The following is a 27,032-nucleotide window of genomic DNA, read 5'->3' as shown; positions in this document are numbered from 1 at the left end:
GCTTTTAACATACTATACATTTTGAAATTTAAGATGGACATTTAAACGTCAGGCATGATTGATACAGATATGTCTCCTTCCGGCTGCATGGTTAGAAAGAGCAGGGCTGGCCTTCTCACAGCAGGGCGGTAACAAGACCGCCAACACAACATTTTTGAATCCACATTTTGAACATGGCGGGAACCAATCTGTCAGACCTTAATATGTGTCTTTCCAAAATGTCTTTGCAGGTTGTTTATTACACATTGTGAGAAAAGTAAGGATCTTGTAAGGAAGGCAGTCAACGATCAGCTCTCAATATACTTTGGCCATGCACCTTTCTGAGCCCCTCTGCTCTCTTTGTCTTTGTGGTTTCAGACAGGAAGTGTCTGCAGCGTTGTCATGCACAGCAGCCACACAGTATAACTCCAATGCCCCAACTATTTTAGTAGATCAATGAATCTATGTCAAAAGGCTAAATTAGGGTTTAATAAAATAATAACTAGTAATCTACACATAGAAACTCTGTAACATTAATGTATATGCAGCCGATCATTGTGTTGTGTGTTGTGCAAGACACTTAACCCTTCATTGCTCCAGAAGCGTGCGACCTCGGACACATTTAGCAATTGTAAGTCACTTTGAATAAAAGCGTCAGCTAAATGAATAAAAGTAATGTAACTGTAAACTCTCAAGATCCAGCCTCAGAGAATGGCACCAGCCTAAGCTGCTTTTCATGTCCTCCCACTGAAATTTTGTGTTTCTGCCTGACACAAAGGCATTATATTAACTGTTATATTAACCAAACAGTGGCCACAGAATGTGTCCAGAGAAGCAGCTGAAACTATTTAGATCCCCATGTAATGTCATGAGCAACTTTAGATACTTTCCACAACAAAAAAAAACAACTTCAAAGAAGACAACCCAGCAGCTACCTGTCGGATATTATTTGCTGCAGATTGCGACCGCTACATATTTCCGTCCCCATAGTTATTGTATGAAGATAGACAACACATTTGCCCAACTCAATGTGTCATATCGTCTCGTGAGCCAAGTGTATCATCACACCCTTCTTTATCAATGTGTGTTGTTCTACACATCCAAAAGGTCTCAACTCAGACGTTCCCTCTTGCTTACCCACATGACCACCTTCTCTCTCGCTTGCTCTCTCAATTCAATTCAATTCAGTTTTGCTTTATTGGCATGAATGTCAAAGAACAATTTTCCCAAAGCTTAAAAGAGCAATTTCATGCAGTGGTCCTGTGATGGACTGGCGACCTGTCCAGGGTGTACCCCGCCTTTCGCCTGATGTAAGCTGGGATTGGCTCCAGCCCCCCCGCGACCCTATACGCAGGTTAAGTGGTTGACGATGGATGAATGGATGGATGGAATTTCATGCAGTTTGTGGCATGAGGAGACATTTTGTGGCATGAGGAGACATTTTGTGGCAATTATTTAGCATTCTGGCATTTCACCCAGTAAATAGGAGAGTTTGTTTTTTATTTAAATTTGAATTCGGGGGAATATTTGGGAAATGTTTGCGAAGTATTTTTCTCTTAAGGTTTTATATTTAGGACATGAGGCTAGAAAGTGCAGCTCTGTCCCCTGTCACACTGGGAGCAGAGTCTCTCCTCTTCTGGTTGCCAGCTCTGTCTGTGGCAACCCTTTTCTATGGCCAGGCTGTGTTCGCTCAGTCTGTATGTTGTCAACACTTTTCTTAGTTTTATTGTGCTCAGGTAATTTGCCAGTATTAATTCTCTTTTTAGGGTCAGATAACATTGGAATTAACTTTGTGTTTTGGTCGTTTCTTTCCAGTATTCAATACATTTTTCTTTTTGCTTGTTGATCATTTGGTTTGGTCTGTTTGAGTTGGTGTTGCTGTCCTGAGGCTGTTGGGGAGCCTCAGGACCAGCTGGCTGAGGGGACTCCTCTCTGGTTTCAGCTCCTGGTATGATGGTCTTTGTGATGGTATGTCTGGGGGTTAATTGATTTTAAGTGATTGTAAAATGAATTTTTAGTAGGAGGGGGTATTGGCCGAGCTCTACTCTGCACAGGTTATTTGGGGTCTTTCTCTGCACCTGCAGGATGCTCTCACAGAACTCGGTATGGAAATATTCTATGATTGTTCGTTGAAGTTCGTTGCCATATAGAATAATTGGTTCTAGTACAAATTGGAAGATTTTTTAGATTTTGTCCCTCAGATCTTTCACAGCCATGTTGAGGTTTTCTGTATAATGTTGAGGTCATGGTAAGTGTAGTTTTTTGTATGTTGTAATTTAGTGGTGTCTAAATGGAAATTGTGTTCTGGATTGTTTCATTATCAAAAATCATTATCTTAGTCTTTGCTGTGTTTCCTGTCAGGGCCCAGGTCTAACACAATCTCTGCAGGAAATTAAGGTGCTGCTGCAAACCTTCAGTTTAGTAGGTGAAAGTAACAATAAGTCATCTGCATACAGCAGACCTCTGATCTGTCTCTCTCTCTGCTGTGAGTCTAAATCACACTTGTTTTTATCAATTGATAGTTTTTATAATGGGATATAAAACTATGATTAGCTAATGTACCATTTAACTAGCAAAAGTGGATTTTCGCCGTGCCCTAAATGCACTTGCCTTGTTAACTTTAGACTGTCCACTATAGATTATTTAAACAGGGCCCTTAGTCTTGTTTTATAATAAAAAAAAACTTTTATCCTACAAACAGGTACTCCATTCGTGCTGCCACCGGCAACAACATCTCACACAAACCTACAGTCCATACAGCAGAGAATGATGGAGGGAATTATTGCTATTACAGCATAACCTGTGAACAGTTTTCCATTGGTGGAAACTTAGGTCATAGCAAAGCTTGAACACAGGAAGACTGATCTTTTACTTGAAATATGCCATCACCGAAATGCAACCAATGTTGGGGACAGGACAAGGAGCCTTCTCTAACATACCAGTTGGAACCTATTTCAGATTTTTCCGCTAATGACAGTGTCTGGACTGCGGACAAGAGATTTGCTTGACTCCACTTGTCTTTTTTAACAAGTTATTCCTGTTCTTAGTGACTTTATATTGTGGTTCTAGTAGCTCTCTCCACATGTCTTGACTCGAGAATTGACAGTGGAGGGGGCACGGTTCAACTGTTCACTGCTACTAAAATAGGACTTCTTGTTAGCCAATCAATACAGTCCTCTCTCTAAGAGTAGAGAACGTATGGATCTTCTCTACACTCATCAAGACATTTTGATCACGATGACATCTCTGAAGTTTGCTTCATATCTGACTTGTCTTTGCTTGTGGAGATTAGGTAAGTTGGGTATTTTGAGGAAGTATTTGTATCGTTACAGAAGTATATTCATTGTTGATCCAATTTATAATCGTTATGAGAAACTTGTCTTTGCACTGATTGTACCCTTTCTTTGTCTGTTTTCTATTCAGCTAAATTGACCATGTCTCTACATCAAGAGAGTGAGTTTGTCTCAGCCAATGTTGGAGACAATGTGACATTAAAATGTTATTATGATGGTGAAAAGATTTCAACAATGTTCTACTGGTACAAGCAAACTCTGGGACAGAAGCCAAGGCTAATGTCCACCTTCTTTAAACATGGTACAACTGGCACTTTTGCTGATGAATTCAAGAACAATTCACGCTTCAAACTGGATACTAAAAAGGGTAACAATCACTTGACAATCTCAGATTTGCGCATTTCAGACACAGCTACTTATTACTGCATAAGTTGCTACACATACACATTTGAGTTTGCAGAGGGCACTACTGTCAGTGTAAAGGGTTCAGGTTTGACCGTCCCAGCTTCAGTCCATCAGTCAGCATCTGAGCCCATCCAGCCAGGAGGCTCTGTGACTCTGAACTGTACAGTACACACTGGGACCTGTGATGGAGAACACAGTGTTTACTGGTTCAAAAACTCTGAAGAATCTCATCCAGGACTCATTTACACCCATGGAGGCAGGAACGATCAATGTAAGACAAAACCCGACACACACACCTGTGTCTACAACTTGCCAATGAAGAGCCTGAATCTTTCTCATACTGAGACCTACTACTGTGCTGTTGCTGCATGCGGACACATGCTGTTTGGAAACAGGACTAAGCTGGACTTGGCTGGTACGTACTGTAAAATTTTAAGTTAATTTGACTACTGCCTAACCGACCAATATTGACATTTTGAGGCCAAAACTGAGGATAAATACTGATTAGGACGTTTTACAGCGTAAAAATGAACTTGTCAGTGCTATCTAGTGGACAATCTCTATAATGCAAGGGCTTAGAATTTTGTAGGGATGAAAGGGACATATCCAACTACTTCTAAACTGTCCCTAGCAATAATTTTGATCCAAATATTAAAATACAACCACTGTTGTGGTGTCAGTGTCAAGTCAATGTATTTGGTACACAAATGGTTAACAGCTTACATTCTCCTCTATGAGTCCAATGCTTTTTTTATGTTTTGAAAGATTATGTACCCCTTCCCAGTGGTTTGGTCTGATAACAGTGACATGAAAAATCTGCCATTGCTGTAGTAGATATGGTAGTTCTTAACCTAGTTTGTAATGTCTCCTGATGTCTGGCTGTCTGCAGATGAGGTAAACTCTCCTGTGTATTTCTTGAGTGGAGCTTTGGTATTCAACACCACCCTGGTGGTTCTACTGGCTTTCTCGGTGTACAAGATGAACAAGAGAAACATCTGCCAATGTACAGGTAACTGACACAGTTTTTATCAATCCGATTATTATTTATCTATAGCATAGACTGTATAAAAGAAGTGGATTTAGTCACGGTGACGTCACCCATTGGTTTGTACACTGCTGTTTTGTAGCCTCGAGTTTAGCTCGAGGCTACAAAAAAGGCTATAGTTTAGGGCTCCTCCATGTTGACTTTTTGCAACCAGCGGCACCGGGCGTGACCATTTTGATGAGCTAGCAATGTAATGCCCGGCCTAAAGCATATGCTGCTTTATGATCTATTTTCCTTTAAATTGGACCATAATTTACTAAATAAACATCATGCTGTATTGAATAAGACTTACTTGAATAAGACTATACACTCATTATGAAAGTGTTTACTGAGGTAATAAATCAGGTGAGAAGTAGGGTCATTTTACTATTATTTCTAATGGAACAGAACTTCTTTTTGCCACCACAGGAGTTGGCCCCTGCTGGCCATTCGATAGAATACTGGTCTAATTTACATCCGCATGGCTTCAGAATTCAGATCCCGGGGGTTCCTGCTTGATCTATAGTCACTGGAGATGGCTTGTAAATAAACAGCTTTTTACTTTGTTTGTTTCACAACAGAGTCTCAAATTGTTCCATCACCCACCACAACAAATGCACAGGTGAATATTATCTGTTGAAAATAACTGTTAACACATATTTGACATTACAAAAACTTGTTGTGTGGAGTTTGTTCTATTTCTCTCATGTACTGTTTTATTATTTGTTACCAGGGTTACCAAGATGCAGACAACCTCCATTATGCTGCTGTAAGGCATCACAGGGCCAACAGATCAAGAAAAGACAGACGAAAAGAGAACGACAACCCCATGAGTCAATGTGTGTACTCCAGTGTAAGGCAGTAGTGCTGACAAGTTTTCTTTGTACTTTTTTGTTGTGCAAGATGTTTTTTCCACAGCTGTTAACATCTTCAGAAGTGATGTACATTTTCATAATATAGAAAGAGCTTTGTCAACATTATAAACATATACATACATAATGAATGTAAAGCCTTGAGTTACAGTACGCTACTTCAAGAAGCTCATGCAATGACAGTTCAGCTGTCCAATGTTTTTATTTTTTATTTTGCTAGCAAAGGTGACATATTTCCACTATCACTATGCCTGTTGTATCAGCCTAAGGATGACAAAGCCTCTTATTAAAATAGCATGGTACATTGTGTTACTATGTTACTATAACTTTTCTTTTGGCTCTGTTTGTACTCAGAACACAGAAATGAAGCAGTCATTTCACTGAGACCTGTTGACCTTGCAGACATTTTGCTGTGTATCTATTTCAGTACAGTGGCCTTTGTGGTTTTCAGCAGGATGTACAGTAGAGGTGTGTGAACTCTTAGCAGGCAATCAGGCTGAAAACACGTTGAGGGGGGGCACATTTTGTGGGGACGTGTTTAAGGTACTGGTAAGACTGCATTTGGAGGCATCATTATCAGAAAAACAGGATTTTATGACAACTATTTTATTGTTCATTACAACTATTGTGAGGTGAACTACCAGGAATGTGTGCTAGCATGTATGTGATTGGCCGTTGCAGCACCATGCCACATGCTGCTGCATTGCAGTAAAAAAGCAAGGTGTAATGTGTTTTTGCTGTGGCTACAATGGACTGGCTTCATTCAAATGAATAAGAGGTCTGTGTTTTTCATGCAGACCTCAGGTCTGAACACAGCCTTAGATAGATGGTTGTTAAGCCAAAGACTGCTTGAACATAAACAATAATGTATTTGTCAGGTCACATTGTATGATACTACAATGTCTAATACTGATTAAATATTTTATCGAATTCTAGTAATGACAGGACACAAACAAGGAATAAAAAAAACCAGTAGTTGTGTAGTCTAGTGTTGCAATGATCAAATAAAGTAGACATGTAAAAATATCTAGTTAAATGTAACAATAGATTTAATTGATAGATTTGACTGTTTTCCCCAAAAGGAAGAAAAAATAAACTAAAATCTGGATCTCAATGAAAACTGCTGCTAGTGAGGTCTTTGGTTTGTTGTGAGTATGCAGACGGGAGCCATCCAGTGAAGCTGCAAAGTATTATTGGTAAGCAAACACTGGGGGAGAAGCCATGGCTTATCTCTATTACCTTTAGTTTTGATAAAAATTAAATTTTTCATGAAGAACAATACACACTTCACACTGGAGACTAAAGTTGGTAAGAATCACATCAAAATGTCTGATGCACACCTTTCGGACTAAACTACTTACTACTGGGCAAACAATTATTCATTCATGCTTGAATTTGTGGTGGGCACTATTATCAGTGTAAAGGGTTCAGGTTTGAAGATCCCGGCTTTGGTTCATCAGTCAGTGTCTGGGACCATCCAACCAGGAGACTCTGACTTTAAACTATAGATTACACTCTGGGCCCTGTGATGGACAACACAGTGTTTACTGGTTCAAAACTCATCTTTTACACACATGGAAGCAGGAAAGATCGGCGTGAGAGAAAACCCAACACACAAAGAGTCTCATGCTGGGACGTACTACTGTGGACACACCCTCATGTGGACACAGGTTTTGGAAACGGGATCAAGCTGGACTTAGCTGGTAACAAACAAATTCTAGCAAAGATAACCTCATTTGTTCAAAAGCGATGAATACTTTCTTATCACATTTGATTATAAAAAGTTAAACCTCTGTCATGTAATGTTCATCTGCAGATGAGGCGGACTTTTGCCTTTAAGTATTTCTTGAGTGGAGCTTTGGCATTCACCACCATCCTGGGGCGCGTTTCCCCAAATGCACGTACGTTGGTAACTTAGATGGTACACTTATTGCTGGTATACGGCTACAATATCGAAAGCCTAAATATTAATTTAACTTCATAGCTGTCACAACTGTCATATTTAGGCATATTATGACAAAATTTTCCCGCTGTGAAAGTCAGACGCAACACATCTGAAAACACTGTAGTTCAAGCTATGTTGGTTCAAACTAACATGGTTCAAACCATTGTGCTACCAACAAGGTATGGCAGTTTTGGGAAACGTTTGTACTTTAAATAGATATTTTTTAGTTTAACATTGCATCGTACCAAGATAGTTCAATGCTCATTTCTGTCGTATGGGAAACGCACCCCTGGTTGTTTTACACAAGCGAAACAGCTGCAGATATTCATAACTAGTAATGTTTGTATCTGCCACCTTGTATTCACTGAATTTTACATTTTCTTTGTTTGGAAACCAGAGTCTCTAGCAGATGGGTTGTAGGTTCATTTTGTGTGATAAAATAAACAGAATCTAACACTGGAACACTTACAGTGTAGGTGTGTGTGCGTGTGTCTTCAGTCCATACACTGCCAAAACCAATTAATGGCCCCATATTATTCTCATATTTTGGGCATCTAAAAGAAAATGTTTACATTATCACATTGTTTTTCTCATACTGCCCATTGCCTCAGCACCTCTATTCACCCTCTTTCTGAATACTCATGTTTAGCTGCTGTATCTTTAAGGCTCCCCTCCATAAAAACTCAAGTTCACACATCCCGTGATAAATGACTCTTTTCACTATCCGATTTTTATTAATTCTTTCCAATGAAATTTAAAAAGTCTAGAAAAGCCGCATGATTAAATAATTTTATCCACATTTAAATTAGCAGAGGACATAACTGGTAGACGGCCGCATATTGTGGGTGATCCGTTTAACTTGGGAAGTCAAAGTTTTTTGGCCACTGAGCAGCTTTCATAGGAATGAACGGAGCTCCACTTCCAACGCTGAATTGATTTCTCTTTAAACATCCATGTTCTGGCTATGTGAGACTATGCCTACTCATTACTGCACAAAAACTGCATAACTTTATTCACTGATTTTGGTGAAAGTGTTTAATATTCTAATGTCCTCCAGCTGCTCTGCCTCAACTTCCTGTGATGGACTTTCCTGATGGATGGATAGCTTTACATCTTGTTAGTCACTGTAGCTGAGAGGGAAAGCCAGAAAATATTTAACTTTCTGGGTATACGAGACATACTGGACCAGCTCTAGTTTAGCGATGGAAGGATCAGGAGGCAGACACCATCTTCACATTTAAGAGTAGGCTTAAGACTTTCCTCTTTGATAAAGCTTATAGTTAGGGCTGGCTCAGGTGAGTCCTGAACCATCCCTTAGTTATGCTGCTATAGGCCTAGACTGCCGGGGGATTTCCTATGATGCACTGAGCTCCTCTCTCCTCTACTTTCTCTCTGTATGCAACCTCATCCCATTAATGCATGTTACTAACTCGACTTCTCTTTCTGGTAGTCTTGTGCTTTCTCGTCCCTCTCCTCTCTCCTCCTATCACTTCCTGCAGGTTTTCTGGCTCTGGAGCTGTGGAGTCTGGATCTGTGGTTGCGGGTCACCTGCGGCCCCCGTGTTCCTGCTCGACACCCTCTGCTGCAACGACTATTGTTACTAGTCCTATTGTTATTATAATCATTAACATTACGATTATTATCATTAACAGTACTATATCTGTACCATTTTTCATTTAGTCTATAGCAACATCACCTTTACTGTCTGTACCTCTGTGTGTGTATATTGTGTAGGCTGCCTTCCATCCCTCTCTCTCTCTGTGTCTCCCTGCCATGCTTTGCTCTGTAGAATAGTTTTTATGCCGTACAGTAGTAGTCATGCAAAGGGAAGAGTTTTTGGTACTGCTCCTCTATGAATGCTAAGCAGAAATGAAGCAGTCTTTACATTGAGACACTTCAACCTTTACCTCCATGCTTTTGCTTTGTGTCTCTCTCAGTGCAGCAGCTACTGTGGTTTTCAGCAGGATGTAGAGGTGATGAAACTCCCACATACTTTACCTTAAGCTAAGGACCACTAAAACATCCAAACACAGGGGAGTTATTATTGTGTCATATTTGATCACATAGCAAAGGCTAATACTAACACTAATACTAGTAATTCAAATACTAATATTAGTAGAACTACTTAATTGAAATGCTGTTTAGAGTACTACTTACAACAACAAAAACAGTGGGTGGAATACACTAGTTGCATAGGGCATGAAACATGAGATTTTCAAGTGTAGTACAAGTAAGGTCGAAGATCTAAGCTCTAAGGTGATTTTAAGTTTTTTAAACTTTAATTTTCATGGTTCAGTTCATCAAAATGTTCCAAACCCATACTTTTCCACTTACACTGCTATAATGCACTTGTTGTTTGACAGGTAGGTACCTGCATGGTATTTTTCTGTTGGACATAATGTTCCATTGCCAAATATTGCCAAAATGCATGAAGGTCATTATCACGCTAAACAGTGCATTTATTGAACATGCTCATGTTTTCGGTGAAGGGTGAACTGACCATATCCATTTTCAAATAATTAATCATGTGAGTGCTGTCAACTCCTACGAGACACACTGAGTGAATAATGACGATAAGAGATCATTAACAAAGGGTAAGACCACGAGCCAACAGCCGCAGAGTTCCTCCACTCAAGTCAAACTCTCATTTTGTGAAGAAATAAACAGGTAATATTTTTTAAGGATTATGAATTTAGTTCAAAATTCTAACTGAACTATGAACATGATCTGTATATATCTATAAATTCTTGTTCCCTAATTTTGAATATGATACCAAGATGAAGCCATTGTTTTCATCATACACTGTACCTCTCAACATGTGAATCTTCTCAAGAACCAAACTTGACACTATAGGTGGCAGTGAACATGTGATCATGTTTCCTAAGGAGGACATAGTGTCACATCAGGTTGGCCAATCAAACACAGTCTTGTCTCTTAAGTGTGAGTGGAGAAAGAATCGAGATCATTTTCATTCTACATAACAATTTGAACATGATGAGATCTCCAAAGTTTGTTTTCTGTCTGATATGTTTGTTCGTGGGGAAAATGGGTGAGTTTTGTTTTTATGGCTCCAGCAGCTTCACTTTTACTTTATAGCAACGCTTCATGGAAATGCTTGTAATATACCTTATATTAATTACAGTGAATTCAATCAGATTTGATTAATTTACTTTGTCTTTCATTTCACTTCAGCTCATATGACAGATCAGAAAGTCTCCTCATCTATTCATCAAAAGAGACGTTTAGTATCAGCTAATGTTGGAGAAAATTTTACTCTGCAATGTTTCTATGAAAGTGATGATTCAGCATGGCTTTACTGGTATAAGCAAAGTCTGGGACAGAAACCAAGGCTCATGTCTACCTTCTATGTGTATGAAACAAAAGCCACTTTTTATCATGAATTCAACAATCCACGCTTCACACTGGATACTAAAAACAGTACAAATCACTTGACAATATTTGATTTGGACATTTCAGACTCAGCTACTTACTACTGCGGAGCTAGCTATGCATATACATTTGTCTTGACTTTTGCGGAAGGCACTACTGTTAATATAAAGAGTTCAGGTTTGAAAGTCCCAGCTTTGGTCCATCAGTCAGCATCTGAGCCCATCCAGCCAGGAGGCTCTGTGACTCTGAACTGTACAGTACACACTGGGACCTGTGATGGAGAACACAGTGTTTACTGGTTCAAAAACTCTGAAGAATCTCATCCAGGACTCATTTACACCCATGGAGGCAGGAACGATCAGTGTGAGAGGAATTCCAGCACACAAACACACACCTGTGTCTACAATTTGCCATTGAAGAGCCTGAATCCTTCTCATGCTGGGACCTACTACTGTGCTGTTGCCTCATGTGGACACATACTGTTTGGAAACGGGACCAAACTGGACTTTGAAGGTAAGTAACTTTCCAGCGGAGGTTGTCCTATCTGTTACATTCCAATCAAGCTTTGGGTGACCACAGAGGTAAAAGCTGAAAGCTCTGTTTCTGATGTCTGAATCTGCAGATCAGGTGGATTCTCTTGTCTTGGTGTATTTCTTGAGTGGAGCTTTGATATTCACTACCATCCTGATTGTTCTACTGGTTATCTTAGTGTACAAGATAATTAAGAAAAACAACTGCCAATGTACAGGTAAGTGTTACAGTTTGTATCTGATAGCTTTTACTCACTAAATAAAAGTTTCAAATAAAAAAGATTTTTCTTTGTTTTACAACCAGAGTCTCAAGCAAGATTGTCGACTCCTGCCACAACAACTGCGGAGGTGAAATTTAACTTAATAATCCATTAATTACTATGAAAACACCTTTTTTATGCAAATCAACCACTTTTTTTGTTGCTTTTTTAAAAATGTCTCTAAGAACCAATATCGTAATCCAGTTTTACATATTTTGTTACCAGGGTTACCAAGATGCAGACAGCCTCCATTATGCTGCTTTAAATGTTAACCTGCCCAACAGATCAAGAAGACAGAGGAATAACACCAACAGTGAGTGTGTGTACTCCAGTGTGAAGCAGATGAACTGAACATGTTACATTTCTGTTTTCAATAAAATTGATTTTGTGGCATTTCAAGTGTAGACCTAATGCAGATTTATATGTATATTCTGTGTGTAAGAAAAAGCCCAGTACTCCCAGGAAAAATGCTTTTATTGAATGATTTTGCTCCTCCAATGTACTCCCAGTGCCCACATTCAGTCCCAGTGCAAGAAGAAGTGTGCCCTTTATGTAGTGAGGCTGAAAGTACAGAGCGGGAGTAGGCGTGGTGCATCAGACTTTTGTTTAAGTCAACAGGAAGGATTTTATTTAAGGAGCTTCAATACTGAATCCGAGAGTACATATGTCCATGTTGATGACCAGACAGCTGAGTCAGTACCTACACTAAAATTAGTGAAGCAAACCAAACATAAAGTCCACTATGCTATTGAGTTCTGTCTACCAAATGTTGCACGTGGTTTACAGCTGCCTGAAGTGTTCATAGGCCTAGTCTGACCCTTACCACATTCATTTAAGCCTTTACCAGTATAGAAGTGGGGTACTTTGACTCTGTAATCGAGAATACCAACATTTTGCTGCAGGTCTACTTGCTCAAACCAGAATTCTCCATCCACTGCTTGCTTGCGTTTTTGTATACACACTGAGAATCGATCAGTTCTTAGTCAAGTGTGCTGTGTATTGAGCATGTTGCAAAGCAGGGTGAAGGGATCGGGCTTGGCTACCCCACCATTACAACTGTGTTTCCTTCAATAATGTTAAATGCTCAGGGTATATACAGTGATACACTGAGAAACATAAACATAGAAAAGTCTCCTGGTGAGGACAAATCTAACATGCAGTACCTAGGCTTGACTTGTGCATACTTTGGTTCAACTTTTACCTCTGGTAAACTCCTGTAATATGGAAAACAGCTCAGTTACACAACAGTAGTGATTCTTTTGACCTCAACAACTATCGACCTACATCCACACTCTTCTCTCTCTTAGAAGAATCACTGGTTAGCTCACAATACCTGCCCATACTGTCCTTAATCCAAAGAGGTCAGGAGACCTGGCCATTATTAAAATAATTGTTGTTGTGGATGACATTCTTAAATTGCTTGATAAAAGGCAAGATTTTGCAGCAGTCAGTGTAGATCTGTCTGAGGCTTTTAATGTTGATCATATTTTATTAAATAAGCTGCTTTATATTGGTGTTGATGATTCAGCTTCCAGGTGGTTAAAATCAAAAAATCAAATGTGTGCATTTCACAAAAGTATAGAGTTTGATGTTAATCTAATAAATAATGATTCATTACCCTTAAACCACAGGATGTCATTTATCAGTGTCATACAGTCACTGCAGGGTGTCTCTGTATGCCAAAAGGTTTTGATTATGAGCTTTATGTCTTGAGATCTACAAAGAAAATGTGTGTTAACCATCAAAATATATACAAAAATGAGGTTCTAGTAGTAGTAGTAGTAGTGCTTCTATTCAGATTAGAATGAAGTCTGTCTAACTTAGTCGTAGCCTACCTTTACTTTTGAGACTTTAGGAACATTTTCAATGCATAACTTTTACTTGTAAGGGAGTATTACTACTTTAAGAATCTGAATACTTCCTCCATCACTGATCAACACACACTCTTGCATGGTGCAGCAGCCGCTGGTGTAACATCGTTATCTAACTTTATGTTAGACGGGTACGTATTTTGGAGACTGTCCTAAAAAACAACAAGGGCATCAGTTGTTTGAGCGAGTGCCCCAAAATGACATATTTTACTTTTATTCATTTTAGCTGACGCTTTTATCCAAAGCGACTTACAATTGCTGTATATGTCAGAGGTCGCACACCTCTGGAGCAACTAGGGGTTAAGTGTCTTGCTCAGGGACACAATGGTGGATGGGTCACAGTGGGGGATTGAACCCGGGTCTCTCAGGATCCCACCCACCCACTTAACCAATCCTTTCAGTTAATGCCATCAGGTCGATGCTACAGAGTCCCACTTGCAAGGAAAAACATATATAAAAAATCCTTCATTCCCACGGCCATTACTACATTGAACAATCACATATGGAACATTTTTGTATTCTGCACATCTGTACAAATAATGTGGCTAAATTGTCTTCAGTGTATCTATGTTTTATATGTGTTTTTATGTCTTTTGAGCCTGTCTTGTCAAAGACAAATTTCTGTCACTTGTGTCAGACAATAAAGTTTTCTTATCTTATCTTAGATAAGGCATGTGTCTTATCCATTGCGCCATCACCACCCCACATATGGTTTTGTTCGAGTGACGAAGCTGTCTAACTTGTCCCTCCAAGATTTTGCAATGTGGCAATCCTATTTCAACAAATTCAACAAATCCCCCTGAATTCAACACAACTTGCAATTTTCACCAATCATCACTGTTTCCGGCAAAACATTGTCATAAGTCAGCAATCTCACAGCAGACATGTCTCACATTTGCCTACAAAAATTACAGTTAAGTATCCAGATTTTATTTACCAAAGCAGGCGGAAGTAAACTGTTTTGTTTTGCAAAAAAACGCAGTATTGTGACAAACACTTTGCCACCGTATAGGCTACGCAGAGAATGACAGAAGTGCACGCAGGATGTCAGACGAAACAATTCGCTGTTGCATCTCATACAATTCACCCTTCTCTAAGCCACGCTCCGAATTTCCCGTGGTGGGAATTGCGGGTTTAAATAAACAGCTCAGGCAAACACTTGTCTTTCTGTGAATTTTATTCGTCTTCTGGAGAAGGACTCACAGCAAAACACATACGCCGTGTACATGTATGCTCACATGAGTGAGGAGAGCTCCGTGAGCCTGTTATTTATCCAGCTTTAGGGTCAATCTTATCATCCCACAGAGACACATTGTCCCTGAAGTCTGGATACCACAGAGAACAGAGATATTTTGACTGTTACGTTTACACAGATTCAGTGCCCCAAATATCAGATGAGTCTCCCTGAGTCCAGGGTTACATGCAATATGTTTGGAATTCCCATTACAGTGCTCCGATGACTCGTTTGCAAAATGAGTTTTGTTTTGTTCTGTTTTTTCAAAGATATGGTCAAACGCTGTTCCTGGGGTCTTTGTAATAGTTACAATCCCTACCAAGAGAGGTTGAAAGGAGAAGTACGATGTATTCTAGCCCTACTGTTTTTGGACAATGTCTTTTTAGTTAAATTTGGAGGACTTGTTATATTGGATGGTAAGAGGCAGATCAGGGAACAAAAGTTTAATTGCATGATTAATGCCACAAATTACATAAAAGATTGTAGCATGATTGTCTGCAGCCTTACCCTGCAAGATGTGCGCCAACACTTTCCTTGGTAGATCCCCCTGCACAGAGGTCGGTATTCAACCTATACCACTACATATCATTACACCTGGCTGGCTGGCAGAAAATGAACAGGGTGTTGGCCCTGACGGATTTTGTTGTGTGCACAGTGATAACTGGTATTCAGGTCTTAGTGGAATACATATGCTTAAGTGCAAAGTGAAGTTAACATTCTTTGCTCTGTAAAATAGTTTTTATGGGGTACAGGTTTGCCGTACAGGCTTGAAGTTACTCAGCTGGGACAAAAATCATAGCCTTTCTGCCAGTCACCGTGCTCCACATGCTGGCTTTTCTAAGTACGACCCTCCAAGTGAACTGAGTAATAAGCGCATGTCCCCCATCTGTGTCTCCTGAGCATAATGTTTACTTCCTCTACTACCGACCATCAGAGATCCAGGAGGTCACACAGTGATCACCTCCATCCAAGATACTCTCCTGTTCATTGTGACAGGCACTACTCACTCACTCCTCCATCTTCTCCACATCATCCATGTGACCATCATTCTGCCTACAGTCAGGATCATTTCAGGCATTACAGACAGGCGGTCCTCCCCTGACAGGTTTGTCTCAAGACATCTACACCACCATGACTCCTACAGACAGACCTCTTACTCTCCCTCTTCTGATGCAGATAGACACGGCATGACTTGCATCAACGCCACACTGCTAGGGACAGACAACCACCATGTAGGGAAAGGGGCCATTATGTGAGTTTTGATGAAGACCGGTAGCAGATGCTGATCGTCTGCTACTAATGGTGTTGAGGCCCCATGACAGGTGTTACCACCTTCACACAAAAAACCCACACGCTATGTGTTGTCTGTCATTGGGGACAGTACACAACCAGTGATTGTGGGTTGGGACTTCTCGCACATCATGCAGTTCTTGATTTGAGGGAAGGTGTCTTAAAGATAGGGAATCGTACCACACTCGCTCTCCTCCGTGCTAATGAGACTGCTCCCCTGAGCTGTAACGCTGTCACCTTCTCTCCAGTCATTGTCCCTGCCTGTCACAGATGACTGTTTTAGCTAAGGTTCAGGTATATTAGAGCCAGGTCCACCTAGTTTTCAGGGCCTGATAGCAGCACACACCAGTACAGGCAGGTCTCACTTACATCAAATTACTGAAAACCAACCAATGCTGACCTGCATGTTCCATGTGACACTAGGCTAGGAGATTTTCATCCACTGGGCACAGAGTCAGGACGACTACTCTATAGTGGAAGCAGGTGTAGCCGCCGTTACTACGATGACAAACCCTCTCCTCAACAGTTGTTACCATGTTGACTTCAACAGGTAAGCACTTACTGACAAACAGAGACAACAGCTTGAGGCTTTGCTACTGTCCTGCAGTGACATTTTTTGTGCTAATGACCAAGACTATGGACGCACTAGCATAGTCAGACACAGCATCAAGACAGCAGATGCTCCACCTATCAAACAGAGAGCATACAGGACTTCACCAAACATCAGAGAAGAGATTGACAGGCAGATTCAGGAGCTTTTTGTCACAAGACATCATTGAGGAAAGCTGTAGTTCAAGGTTATGCCTATGGGCTTGACCAACGCCACAATGTTTCAGAGGTTGATGGAGCTTGTGCGGGAAGAAGGACTGTTTAATTTATCTGGATGATGTCCTTGTGTTCAGACGCTCTTTTTCAGATCACCTACAGAGCCTTGAGGAAGTGTTCGGCCAGTTTCGCTCAGCTGGTCTCAAGTTGAAAGCCAGGAAGTGCCAGCTTGCTCAAACACAAGTGACCTTTCTGGGACACATAGTCTCCAAACAGGGACTCCAACCAGATGCAAGGAACCTGAAAAAAAGGTTTGTGGATGGCCAATGCCCAGAACAGCCACAGAGATGAGAGAATTTATTTGTCAGAAATTATGCCAGAACCCAGAGACAATGCAGCAGTTGACATGGATATATACAGTAATATACTGATAAACCTAAACATAGGAAAGTATCCTAGTGAGGACAAATTTCACATGCAGTACAAAGGCTTATCTGTCCTTCAGCTTACTTCAACTTACCAAAACCATTGGTTTTGTGAGTCTGTAACATTGGAGGTGAATGGACTTTTGAATATGGCACTGAAAGCATCTTAAACAGTGTCCTGTTTACTCAGGACAATGCAAAGTTAGTATTCTGTCCACTGCTTGTGTGGCTTTACACAAGGTGACAGATAGCTAAACAGATGTCTTGAACACTGAAAGGGTTAAATGATGAGGAGACATGGAAGTAAAGTTGATGGCGATTTACTTGTTTGTCTTCATCAACTTGCTTTCTTACAGTGTTTTTCAACAACTCTGTGAAACTAAGAGCAAACTAATCCAAAATGGCTGGTCTGAACTATGACCCTACCCATGTGATCACAATTAACCAATACAGCAATGACATTCAGCTGACAGCAGTCTTAAAGGAAGCACAAGGAGGTGCTAGTTGCCCTTAACATGTATGTAACCTAACAGTTAGCAATTTTAAATAAAGTATCTAATTGTTTGTACTGTGGTTTTATACCTTAAATATATATAAAAATGTGTTTTTAGATGCAGAACAGAACACAGTGTTTCATTTGAGGCCTACATCTTAACAGTATTGCTATTGCTGGCACCCGACAGCTGTTTCACAAAAGCGGAATTTAGAAATCCAAAAGAGATAAAGCTAGGCTTGACCTAGTGTGATCATCCTGGCTTTATCAGTTTCACAAAGGCCTAACCAGGCTCAGAAGGTGCGACTATGTCAAGCCAGGTGTAAGTAATTCAGATAAATGCGCATCAACAACTTTCTTCAAGAGACCACACGGTCGATCACAGATTCATTGATGCTGAAATGGAAAAGACGTGTGCAGCATTCTTTAATTGCTGTTACTCACTGTGTGTAAAGAAGGTTTATGATGAAAAAATGCACATAATATAAAAAAAATTAAAGAAACACGGCCGCAGTATTAAAACAAAAAGAAAAAGCGTGGCAGACAATAGAGGGCAGACTAAATAAGTAAGTAGCTAAAAGTATCAATACATTTACACATTTCAGATTCAGCAACTTACTTCTGTGTGAGTAGTAAATTACACAAATTTGAAGTGGGAAATATTGTCAACATAAAGGGTTTAGGTTTGAACATCCCAGCTTTTTCCATCAGTCAGCATCTGAGCCCATCCAGCCAGGAGGCTCTGTGACTCTGAACTGTACAGTACACACTGGGACCTGTGATGGAGAACACAGTGTTTACTGGTTCAAAAACTCTGAAGAATCTCATCCAGGACTCATTTACACCCATGGAGGCAGGAACGATCAGTGTGAGAGGATACCCAACACACAAACACACACCTGTGTCTACAGCTTGCCATTGAAGAGCCTGAATCTTTCTCACAATGGGACCTTCAGCTGTGCTGTTGCCTCATGTGGACACATACCGTTTTGAAACGGGACCAAGCTGGACTTCCATTCTAGCAAATATGAGGTCATTTGTTAAATAGTAAGGGATACTTTCTAATCAAATTTGAAGAAATACTTGTCAATATCAGTCATGAGACATATACTCATTTCACAACTAACCCCTTTTTGTTTTATTCCCAGGGCTACCTAGGTGCAGACAACATCTATTATGCTGCTTTAACAAGGACAACACACCAAGAAGACAGGGAGGCGACAGTGAATGTGTGTACTCTAGTGTAAGGCAGTAGAACAGACATGTTTCATTTGTTCTCTCTTACTAGAAGAAACAAGTTTGTCAGATGTCACCTCCATGTAATGAATGTATATTTACCTTGCAAATCATTAATTACATTCCATTTATTAATTTAGCTGATGGTTTTATCCAAAGCGACTTACAATTACTAAATATGTCAGAAGCCGCACGCCTCTGGAGAAACTAAGGGTTAAGTGTCTTGCTCATGGACACAGGTTGAACCTGGGTCTCTCACACCAAAGGCATGTGCCTTATCCACTGCCCCATCACCACCCAAGGCTTAAGTATTTTTATTAAACATCTTCCTTCAGCTTCCGTTAACTGAGGTCTCTTTGATGTAAGCTAGGTGTTGTATTTCCACTCTCACCATACTTGTAGTTAACAATGTACAAACACAGAACCACACATAACTGACTGTGGGCTGTGGTAGTTGAGAGAAAGAGAGACAGTGTTGATTTGCTCAGAGACATCAGAGCCGGCCTTCTCTTATTGTAAATGAGCTCATTGTGCTCCAGAGGTGTTCTTTTTTTAGCCTCTGTGTGGTCGACAGTCATAGATCAGCTCTTAGTGTACTTTAGCCATGTAGTTTTGTAGTCATTCCGTTGACTTTATAAACAAAACAGTGGCCATGATGTGTTTGGGTAGGAGCAGGTGAGGCAATGAACATCACGTCATACATAACTTCTTACTGTTACCAGTGACTTTCGTCATATAAACTAATAATAACACAAAAATATATTGTTTAACTTGCTGATGTAACATGAGCATACTATTAGGTTACAGCACCTCCACCTTCTTCCTGTTGGCACTGGTTATTTCATTTGATTTATCTTTGAAAAGATTTTCTGACCAGCTTTTGTTCTCACACAGTCATTCTGTCTGTGCTGGCACTGACAACATGTTTCACAAGAATTGTAGATATTATAGACACAGCACACCATTTCTGATGCATGGAAGGTTGAAGGAAGACAAAATGTTCCTTTAATAGTCACAGCTGATTTGTAGGCAAGGTGTATAGCAATCACAAAAGCACCCTAACGACTTCTTTTTACACACACCAACCATTTACAGAACATTAGTTAGTTATTTAAGTGTAAGTAACAAAGTCTAATAAGTGAGTCTTGATATTGCCACATTCTGACTGAACATGTTAAAGCCTCATTAAATGTGTTTAATGAAAAAGAATTCCCATCAGCGTCTCTCAGAAGACCTGTTTAAGCTTGCAGGTCTTGCTTAATGCAATGCATTTAAAGCAGCACTGAACGTGTGTTCATTGTTTCCAAATCAGGATTCTAGGTGTTGCTTCTTGTTAGCCAATCAAACAGAGTCTTCTCTCTATAGAGCGGAGAACGTATTGAGATTCGATTCATTCAGCACGGCGAAATGAACACGATGACACCTCTGGGGTTTGCTCTGTATCTGATTTATCTGTTCTTGGGAAGAATGGGTAAGTTGTCTCGTGTTACTGTATTTGTATTTACTATGATAACAAATATGACGATTATTATGATAATAATCATAATGTTAAAGATAATAATAATAATAACAATAGGACTAGTAACAATAATTGTAGTAGAAGGTGTCGAGCAGGTACATGGAGCAGGTGACCCACAACCACAGCTCCAGACTCCACAGCTCCAGAGCCAGAAAACCTGCAGGAAGTGATAGGAGAGAGGAGAGGGACGAGAAAGCACAAGACTACCGGAAAGGGGAGAAGTCAAGTTAGTAACATGCATTAATAGGATGAGGTTGCATACAGAGGGAGAGAAAGTAGAGGAGAGAGGAGCTCAGTGCATCATGGGAAATCCCCCGGCAGTCTAGGCCTATAGCAGCATAACTAAGGGATGGTTCAGGACTACCTGAGCCAGCCCTAACTATAAGCTTTATCAAAGAGGAAAGTCTTAAGCCTACTCTTAAATGTGGAGATGGTGTCTGCCTCCTGAACCCAAACTGGAACCTGGTTCCACAGGAGAGGAGCTTGATAGCTGAACGCTCTGGCTCCTAGTCTACTTTTGGAGACTCTAGGAACCACAAGTAACCCTGCATTCTGGGAGCGCAGTGCTCTGGTGGGGTAGTAAGGTACTATGAGCTCTTTAAGATAAGATGGTGCCTGACCATTAAGAGCTTTGTGGGTAAGAAGAATGATTTTAAATTCTATTCTGGATTTTACTGGAAGCCAATGCAAAGAAGCTAAAACAGGAGAAATATGATCTCTTTTCCTGGTTCCTGTCAGAACACGTGCTGCAGCATTCTGGATCAGCTGAAGAGTCTTAATGGACTTTTTCGAGCAGCCTGATAATTGGGAATTGCAGTAATCCAGCCTAGAAGTAACAAATGCATGGACAAGTTTTTCTGCATCATTTTTAGACAGGATGTTCCTGATTTTCGCAATATTACGTAGGTGAAAAAAGGCGGTCCCTGAAATTTGCTTAATGTGACGAATGTCTCTCACACCATGTGAATCTTCTCAAAAAACAAACTTGAGACTATTGGTTGCTGTGAGCATGTGATCATGTTTCCTATTAGGTCATACAGTGTTGTTTGAGGCTGGCCAATCAAACACAGTCTTGTCTGTGATGAGTGGAGAAACTATTAGTATTTGTTCATTCTGCACAGCAATTTGAACACGATGACATCTCCAAAGTTTGTGTTTTACCTGACATGTTTGTTCTTGGTGAAGAAGGGTGAGTTGTGTTTTTATGACTCCAGTTTTTAACTTTTACTGTACTGTATGGTGACTGCTCATACAGATGTTTCTAAAGTAATGATTACATTTGGTTTGTCTCTCATTTCACTTCAGCTCTGATGACTGAACTGTATTGTCTTTATCCCAGCATCAAGCAAGTGTTTTTTGTATCTATTGAAGTTGGAGCCCGAATGAATATGCAATGTGTTTTTAAGTTTATGTTTCAGCATGGCTTCATTGGTATAAACAAACCAGGACAAAAAACAAGTCTCACCTCTAACTTCTATGTGTTTGATAAATATTGCAATTCATTAATATAATACCAAGATGAAGAGCCATTGTTTTCTTCATATATCTCTTACCGTCTGAACATGTGATCATGTTTCCTAAGAAGGAGAAGTGTCCCAATCAAACAGTCTTATCTCTTTAGAGTGGAGAAAGTATTGAGATTATTTTCATTCAACATGAGAATATGAACATGATGACATCTCTAAAGATTGTTTTCTGTCTGACATGTTCGTTTGTGGTAAGCTTTATGGCTCCAGCAGCTTTTACTTTATAGCAATGCTTCATGGAAATGCTTCTAATTTTAATATATCAATTACAATAAATTCATCAGATTTAATTAACTGTGCATCGCCTTTGTCTTTCATTTCACTTCAGCTCAGATGACAGATCAGAAAGTCTCCTCATCTATTCATCAAAAGACACGTTTTGTATCAGCTGATATTGGAGAAAATGTGACTCTGCAATGTTTCTATAAAGGTCTTAATTCAGCATGGCTTTACTGGTATAAGCAAACTCTGGGACAGAAACCAAGGCTCATGTCTACCTTCTATGTGTTTGAAACAAAAGCCACTTTTTATCATGAATTCAACAATCCACGCTTCACACTGGATACTAAAAACAGTACAAATAACTTGACAATATTTGATTTGGACATTTCAGACTCAGCTACTTACTACTGCGGAGCTAGCCATACATTTGTCTTTACTTTTGCAGAGGGCACTACTGTTAATGTAAAGGGTTCAGGTTTTAACATACCAGCTTTGGTCCATCAGTCAGCATCTGAGCCCATCCAGCCAGGAGGCTCTGTGACTCTGAACTGTACAGTACACACTGGGACCTGTGATGGAGAACACAGTGTTTACTGGTTCAAAAACTCTGAAGAATCTCATCCAGGACTCATTTACACCCATGGAGGCAGGAACGATCAGTGTGAGAGGAATTCCAGCACACAAACACACACCTGTGTCTACAACTTGCCACTGGAGAGCCTGAATCCTTCTCATGCTGGGACCTACTACTGTGCTGTTGCCTCATGTGGACACATACTGTTTGGAAACGGGACCAAGCTGGAAATTGAAGGTGAGTGGTGTTGATTGGAAAGTGGATTAAGTACATGCCTTTGATGTGGGAGACCTGGGTTCGATTCCCACTGCCACATGTCCACCATTGTGTCCCTGAGCAAGACACTTAACTCAGAGTAGCTCCAGGCGTACGACACACATAGTAATTGTAGGTCTCTTTGGATAAAAGCTAAATGACTAATTAATAATAAATTAATTAAAGTAACTTCATAGCAAAAGTTTTAGCATCTGATAAACTGTCTAATCATTTAAATTTCAGATGAAAACAGAAAACATTCTGAAAGTGGTGTTTCTGATGTCTCTCTTCAGATGAGGTTGACTTGGTGTTTCTCTTGAGTGGAGCTTCTGCGTTCACCTCCATCCTGGCTGTTTTACTGGCTTTCTCAGTGTGCATGATGAACAACAGAAAAGGCTGCCAATCAACAGGTAACTGGTACGGAGCCCTGGAGTCACTATATTGTAGCAGACCTAAATTTATTAGTTATGCATTTTAATAAATTTATAAGAATTGATACCCAATTATGAATTTTTAAGATTCATAAAATCTTTTTATTTAATTTTATTTCATTCCTCGTAAAGGGCATCACCGGAGTTGTTATAATCCTAGAGTCTCCGGACCTCTAGGTAGTTTTGAATAATTATACAATTATTACTAGTGATCAGTTAGTTAATAATCGCTCAATTATCTTAAATCAGTCAGTCAGTCTCATATCTAAAGGGTCAATTCTCTTGGCAGGAACTAGAAATAGGCAACACACACAGCTCTTGATTATATTACAGTGACTTTATTCTCTGTTTGCTGAATGATGAGCCGGAGGTTCGGTTGTGGGAAGCATTTGACTCGATGACTTGATAATTTAGGAGTTAAAATGGACATCTGATCACAGAACGTGTGTTAAGTCTTACTGCTTGTCGACAGCCTGCTTTTGGCCTGTTGCACGGGTCCCACGCTAGCTGCCGATCCTGGCTTTTTGTTAGGGATTCTCCAGGGTTCTCCGTGTCTGATTGAAAACACCTCCTCCGTCTGGCAATTCGGCTGTTTTCAGGTTTCCTTCGTTGTAGCTGGTGAGACCACGTGGCTTGGTCTGACCTCGGTGAAGTTGGCTCGACGAAAAAGGCTTAAAATGGAACTTGGTCGTTCCTGAATTAGTCCAGTGTAACTTAACGGACTGATAACTTTAACAAACAAAAGAAATAAAGAAACTAAAACAAACTGAAGGCAGATCGATGTCGCGGCACTTCAGGTGTGTAGCTTCAGGCGAAACAAAAGGGCCTGTTTCGCTGGTCGACTGAGGGCGTTGCCTGGGGAGGCACGCCACGCGCATGCCGAAGCGTTCAGAGAGCCGAGCAGGGTGGAAGAGCCAACAGCAAAGAGAAGAGAGCGCGCGAGGTCGCGTGTCGCTCTTTTGTTGCCTAGGGCCTGGTTCCCCTCAGGTTTCCCAAGGGACTGCCTTTCTAAACTTAATGTCTAAAGAAAAGAAATCTATTTTCACGTATTATAATCAAATATTTTCCACAATCGAACCTCAATGGTTGAACGGTTGTACTGTTCTAGGCATTTGGTAACAGGAAACAATTGTCACATTATTGGTCAGGATATTTATACATTTAACGGTATTTCCGACCAGTTTTATGGTCGGGCTAGCACTTAGAGAAAGCAACTTTGACCCCTCCCCTTCTTCTCTGGGGAGGAGAAAGGAATTTAGGGTAGCTCCAAATTTATTCAATGTAAAATGCACAAATCCACACCGTTGTTCACTACAATATAAAGAAAAAAAGAATAATGTCAATCAAATACAATGACAAAAAAAACAGCCTCTGTGCTTGACTCAAACTGTTAACTTAAAGTCAGAAATAACATTTTCCATTACACAACACTACTCTGATGAACAAGGGCAGGCTTTTGTATATATATAAATACAAAATTTATCAAAATTATAACAAATTATAGTCTATCAAAACGTGGGAACAGTCTCTCTCTGTGGCCACTCCAGATCTCTGTAAACTTGCACTGTTTGTATATGAGGTCTTCTATTCCCTGAAAATGGATTTTAAAAGTGCCTTGTCTTTGTTCCACAACCAGAGTCCCAAACAGGAGCTTCAGATCCCTCCATAGCAGCAGAGGTGAATAAAAACTAACTGTAAACTGACTTTTAATTATCAGTCAGTCACAATTTTGTTGCACAGTGCAATGTTTCCTGGATGTTGCTTTAATTTCTGCCAAGAAAAAATTAATGATCAACTGATATATTTGTTACCAGGGTTGCCAATATGCAGACAACCTCGCTTATGCTACTTCAAGTGTGAAGCTGCCCAACAGATCAAGAAGAGGGACGAATAAAACCTGGACTGAATGTGTGTACTACAGCATAAAGCAGTAGAACGTGATATATTATATTTGTGCTAAGACTGGATTGTCTTTGTGCGCCTCATTTGAGATGAAATGTAGAAGATATGTGTTGAAGTTTGAGCAAAAATGCTTTTATAGCTTATTTGTGGTCTGCAGCCAAAATAAAATTGCTTTGCTATTGGATACTTGGAATATGATACTTTTTTTGAAGCAGGAAATCCCCACAATGTTACTTTGTTTCTTGTAAATACAACCATTCTGATCAGACTTCATTTATATAGGGCCTTTCGTACAAAATTGTAATACAATGTACTTATATACACTGAAATGCAACAATAATGCAGTGATAATAAATGGTAAAATAAGTATTAATAAGTTGCTCTTCTTCTGTTGTTAGTCAGCACATGTGCTGCTGCATTCTGAATGATTTGTAACTTATTCACAGCTTTCTTAGGTAAACAAGAAAGGAGAAAATTGCAGTAATCAATCCTGCTAGTGATAAAAGCATGCTTAAGTCCCTTAGTATCTGCCTGGAAGAGAAACAGTTGCACTTTAGCCTAAGGTGATAAAAGGTTTAGTGAAACTGCTGATGTGACATTCAAAATTGAAATTGGGGTCTAGATGCATGCCAAGAATTTTTTCTAGGGGTATGGCATTTTGTGCTAGGTGGTTTAACCCATTAAGCCCTTGATGCCTAAATTTATTTACAAGTATATAAGAAAATGTATTATTTTTGTTGTAAATTAGCTTTCAAGCTGATGCTAAATTATGTGGAAATTGTTAATTTGTCTATGGAATAGAAAAGATATAAATTCAGGTATGTTGCAAATTAGCAACAACAGGCATAGACATGCTTGCAAAATGTTCTCAGGTTGGGGTATGGTTGTAACACTTTGCTTCAGCAACTATCAAACTTTTATACAAAGTACCCACATTTGTTCACTACAAATGGCACCAATTCAATCCTCAAGAATAGAATATCATAGAGCTCGTGAGTTGATGTCAAATGCATTGCGTTCCCATTGTCTTCCCACATGCTGGGGTAAGTTGTAACAATAAAAAAAAGAAGCAAAAATAGATGCCACATTATATGATATTCTTCAAAAACAGGTAGTGACATAAAAGAACAATGTTTCTCTCTCACTGTAACAGACTGTCTGATGACTCGCGTGCATGTACAGTATGTGTATGTAAATTTATCTATAGAATAAACTTACTTAAACGTATACTTAATAAATACTATTACATTGTACTTAATTAATGAACATCTTTGTACATCCTTAGATCTAAAAAAAATGTGTCAATGTGTCTGTGTTTGTATTCTTAATCAGAGTCACATACAGTGCTTGAAGTGGGCCGGTACTCACCGGTACGCAGTACCAGCACTGCTATATTTTACTCTTTGCCGTAATGGGACACAAGCTGCCCGTACACTTCTCTGCCCTCTCCACTGGCAGAGACAGAGCACAGTGCTGACAAATGAATGCCGGTAACCCTGGAGTGCAGGCTTGGTGGGCCCAGACTGCAAAGGGCACTATGTAAAATATTAAAATCAAGAAAGGCCCTAGTTTTATGTATAGTGGATGGTTG

The 27,032-nt window shown here is 39.9% G+C and overlaps 3 protein-coding genes across 3 annotated transcripts; all 3 read left to right on the top strand.

Annotated features, from left to right (window-relative positions):
- The first annotated feature begins 2,903 nt into the window (after window positions 1-2,903).
- LOC119912150 (immunoglobulin kappa light chain-like) lies at window positions 2,904-5,904 on the top strand. Its single transcript, XM_038731182.1, has 5 exons — window positions 2,904-3,271; window positions 3,403-4,092; window positions 4,567-4,686; window positions 5,283-5,323; window positions 5,435-5,904. The coding sequence occupies exons 1-5, from the start codon at window positions 3,178-3,180 to the stop codon at window positions 5,564-5,566; spliced, it is 1,077 nt and encodes a 358-aa protein (XP_038587110.1). The 5' UTR covers window positions 2,904-3,177; the 3' UTR covers window positions 5,567-5,904.
- Window positions 5,905-10,457: 4,553 nt separating this feature from the next.
- LOC119912151 (immunoglobulin kappa light chain-like) lies at window positions 10,458-14,180 on the top strand. Its single transcript, XM_038731183.1, has 5 exons — window positions 10,458-10,567; window positions 10,711-11,421; window positions 11,531-11,656; window positions 11,743-11,786; window positions 11,924-14,180. The coding sequence occupies exons 1-5, from the start codon at window positions 10,510-10,512 to the stop codon at window positions 12,047-12,049; spliced, it is 1,065 nt and encodes a 354-aa protein (XP_038587111.1). The 5' UTR covers window positions 10,458-10,509; the 3' UTR covers window positions 12,050-14,180.
- A 7,458-nt stretch (window positions 14,181-21,638) lies between these two features.
- LOC119912156 (immunoglobulin kappa light chain-like) lies at window positions 21,639-25,763 on the top strand. The gene is made up of 5 exons (XM_038731190.1): window positions 21,639-21,720; window positions 22,386-23,090; window positions 23,402-23,518; window positions 25,176-25,216; window positions 25,354-25,763. Exons 1-5 carry the CDS (start codon window positions 21,666-21,668, stop codon window positions 25,471-25,473), a joined length of 1,038 nt encoding a protein of 345 aa, XP_038587118.1. The 5' UTR covers window positions 21,639-21,665; the 3' UTR covers window positions 25,474-25,763.
- Window positions 25,764-27,032: the final 1,269 nt, after the last annotated feature.

This window comes from Micropterus salmoides, unplaced genomic scaffold (genome assembly GCF_014851395.1).
Source record: "Micropterus salmoides isolate LMB-PRFRI ecotype aquatic unplaced genomic scaffold, ASM1485139v1 Ms_hic_scaffold_2, whole genome shotgun sequence".
NCBI lineage: Eukaryota > Metazoa > Chordata > Actinopteri > Centrarchiformes > Centrarchidae > Micropterus > Micropterus salmoides.
The sequence above is the reverse complement of the archived record's forward strand: the minus strand, read 5'-3'. Positions and strand labels throughout refer to the sequence as shown.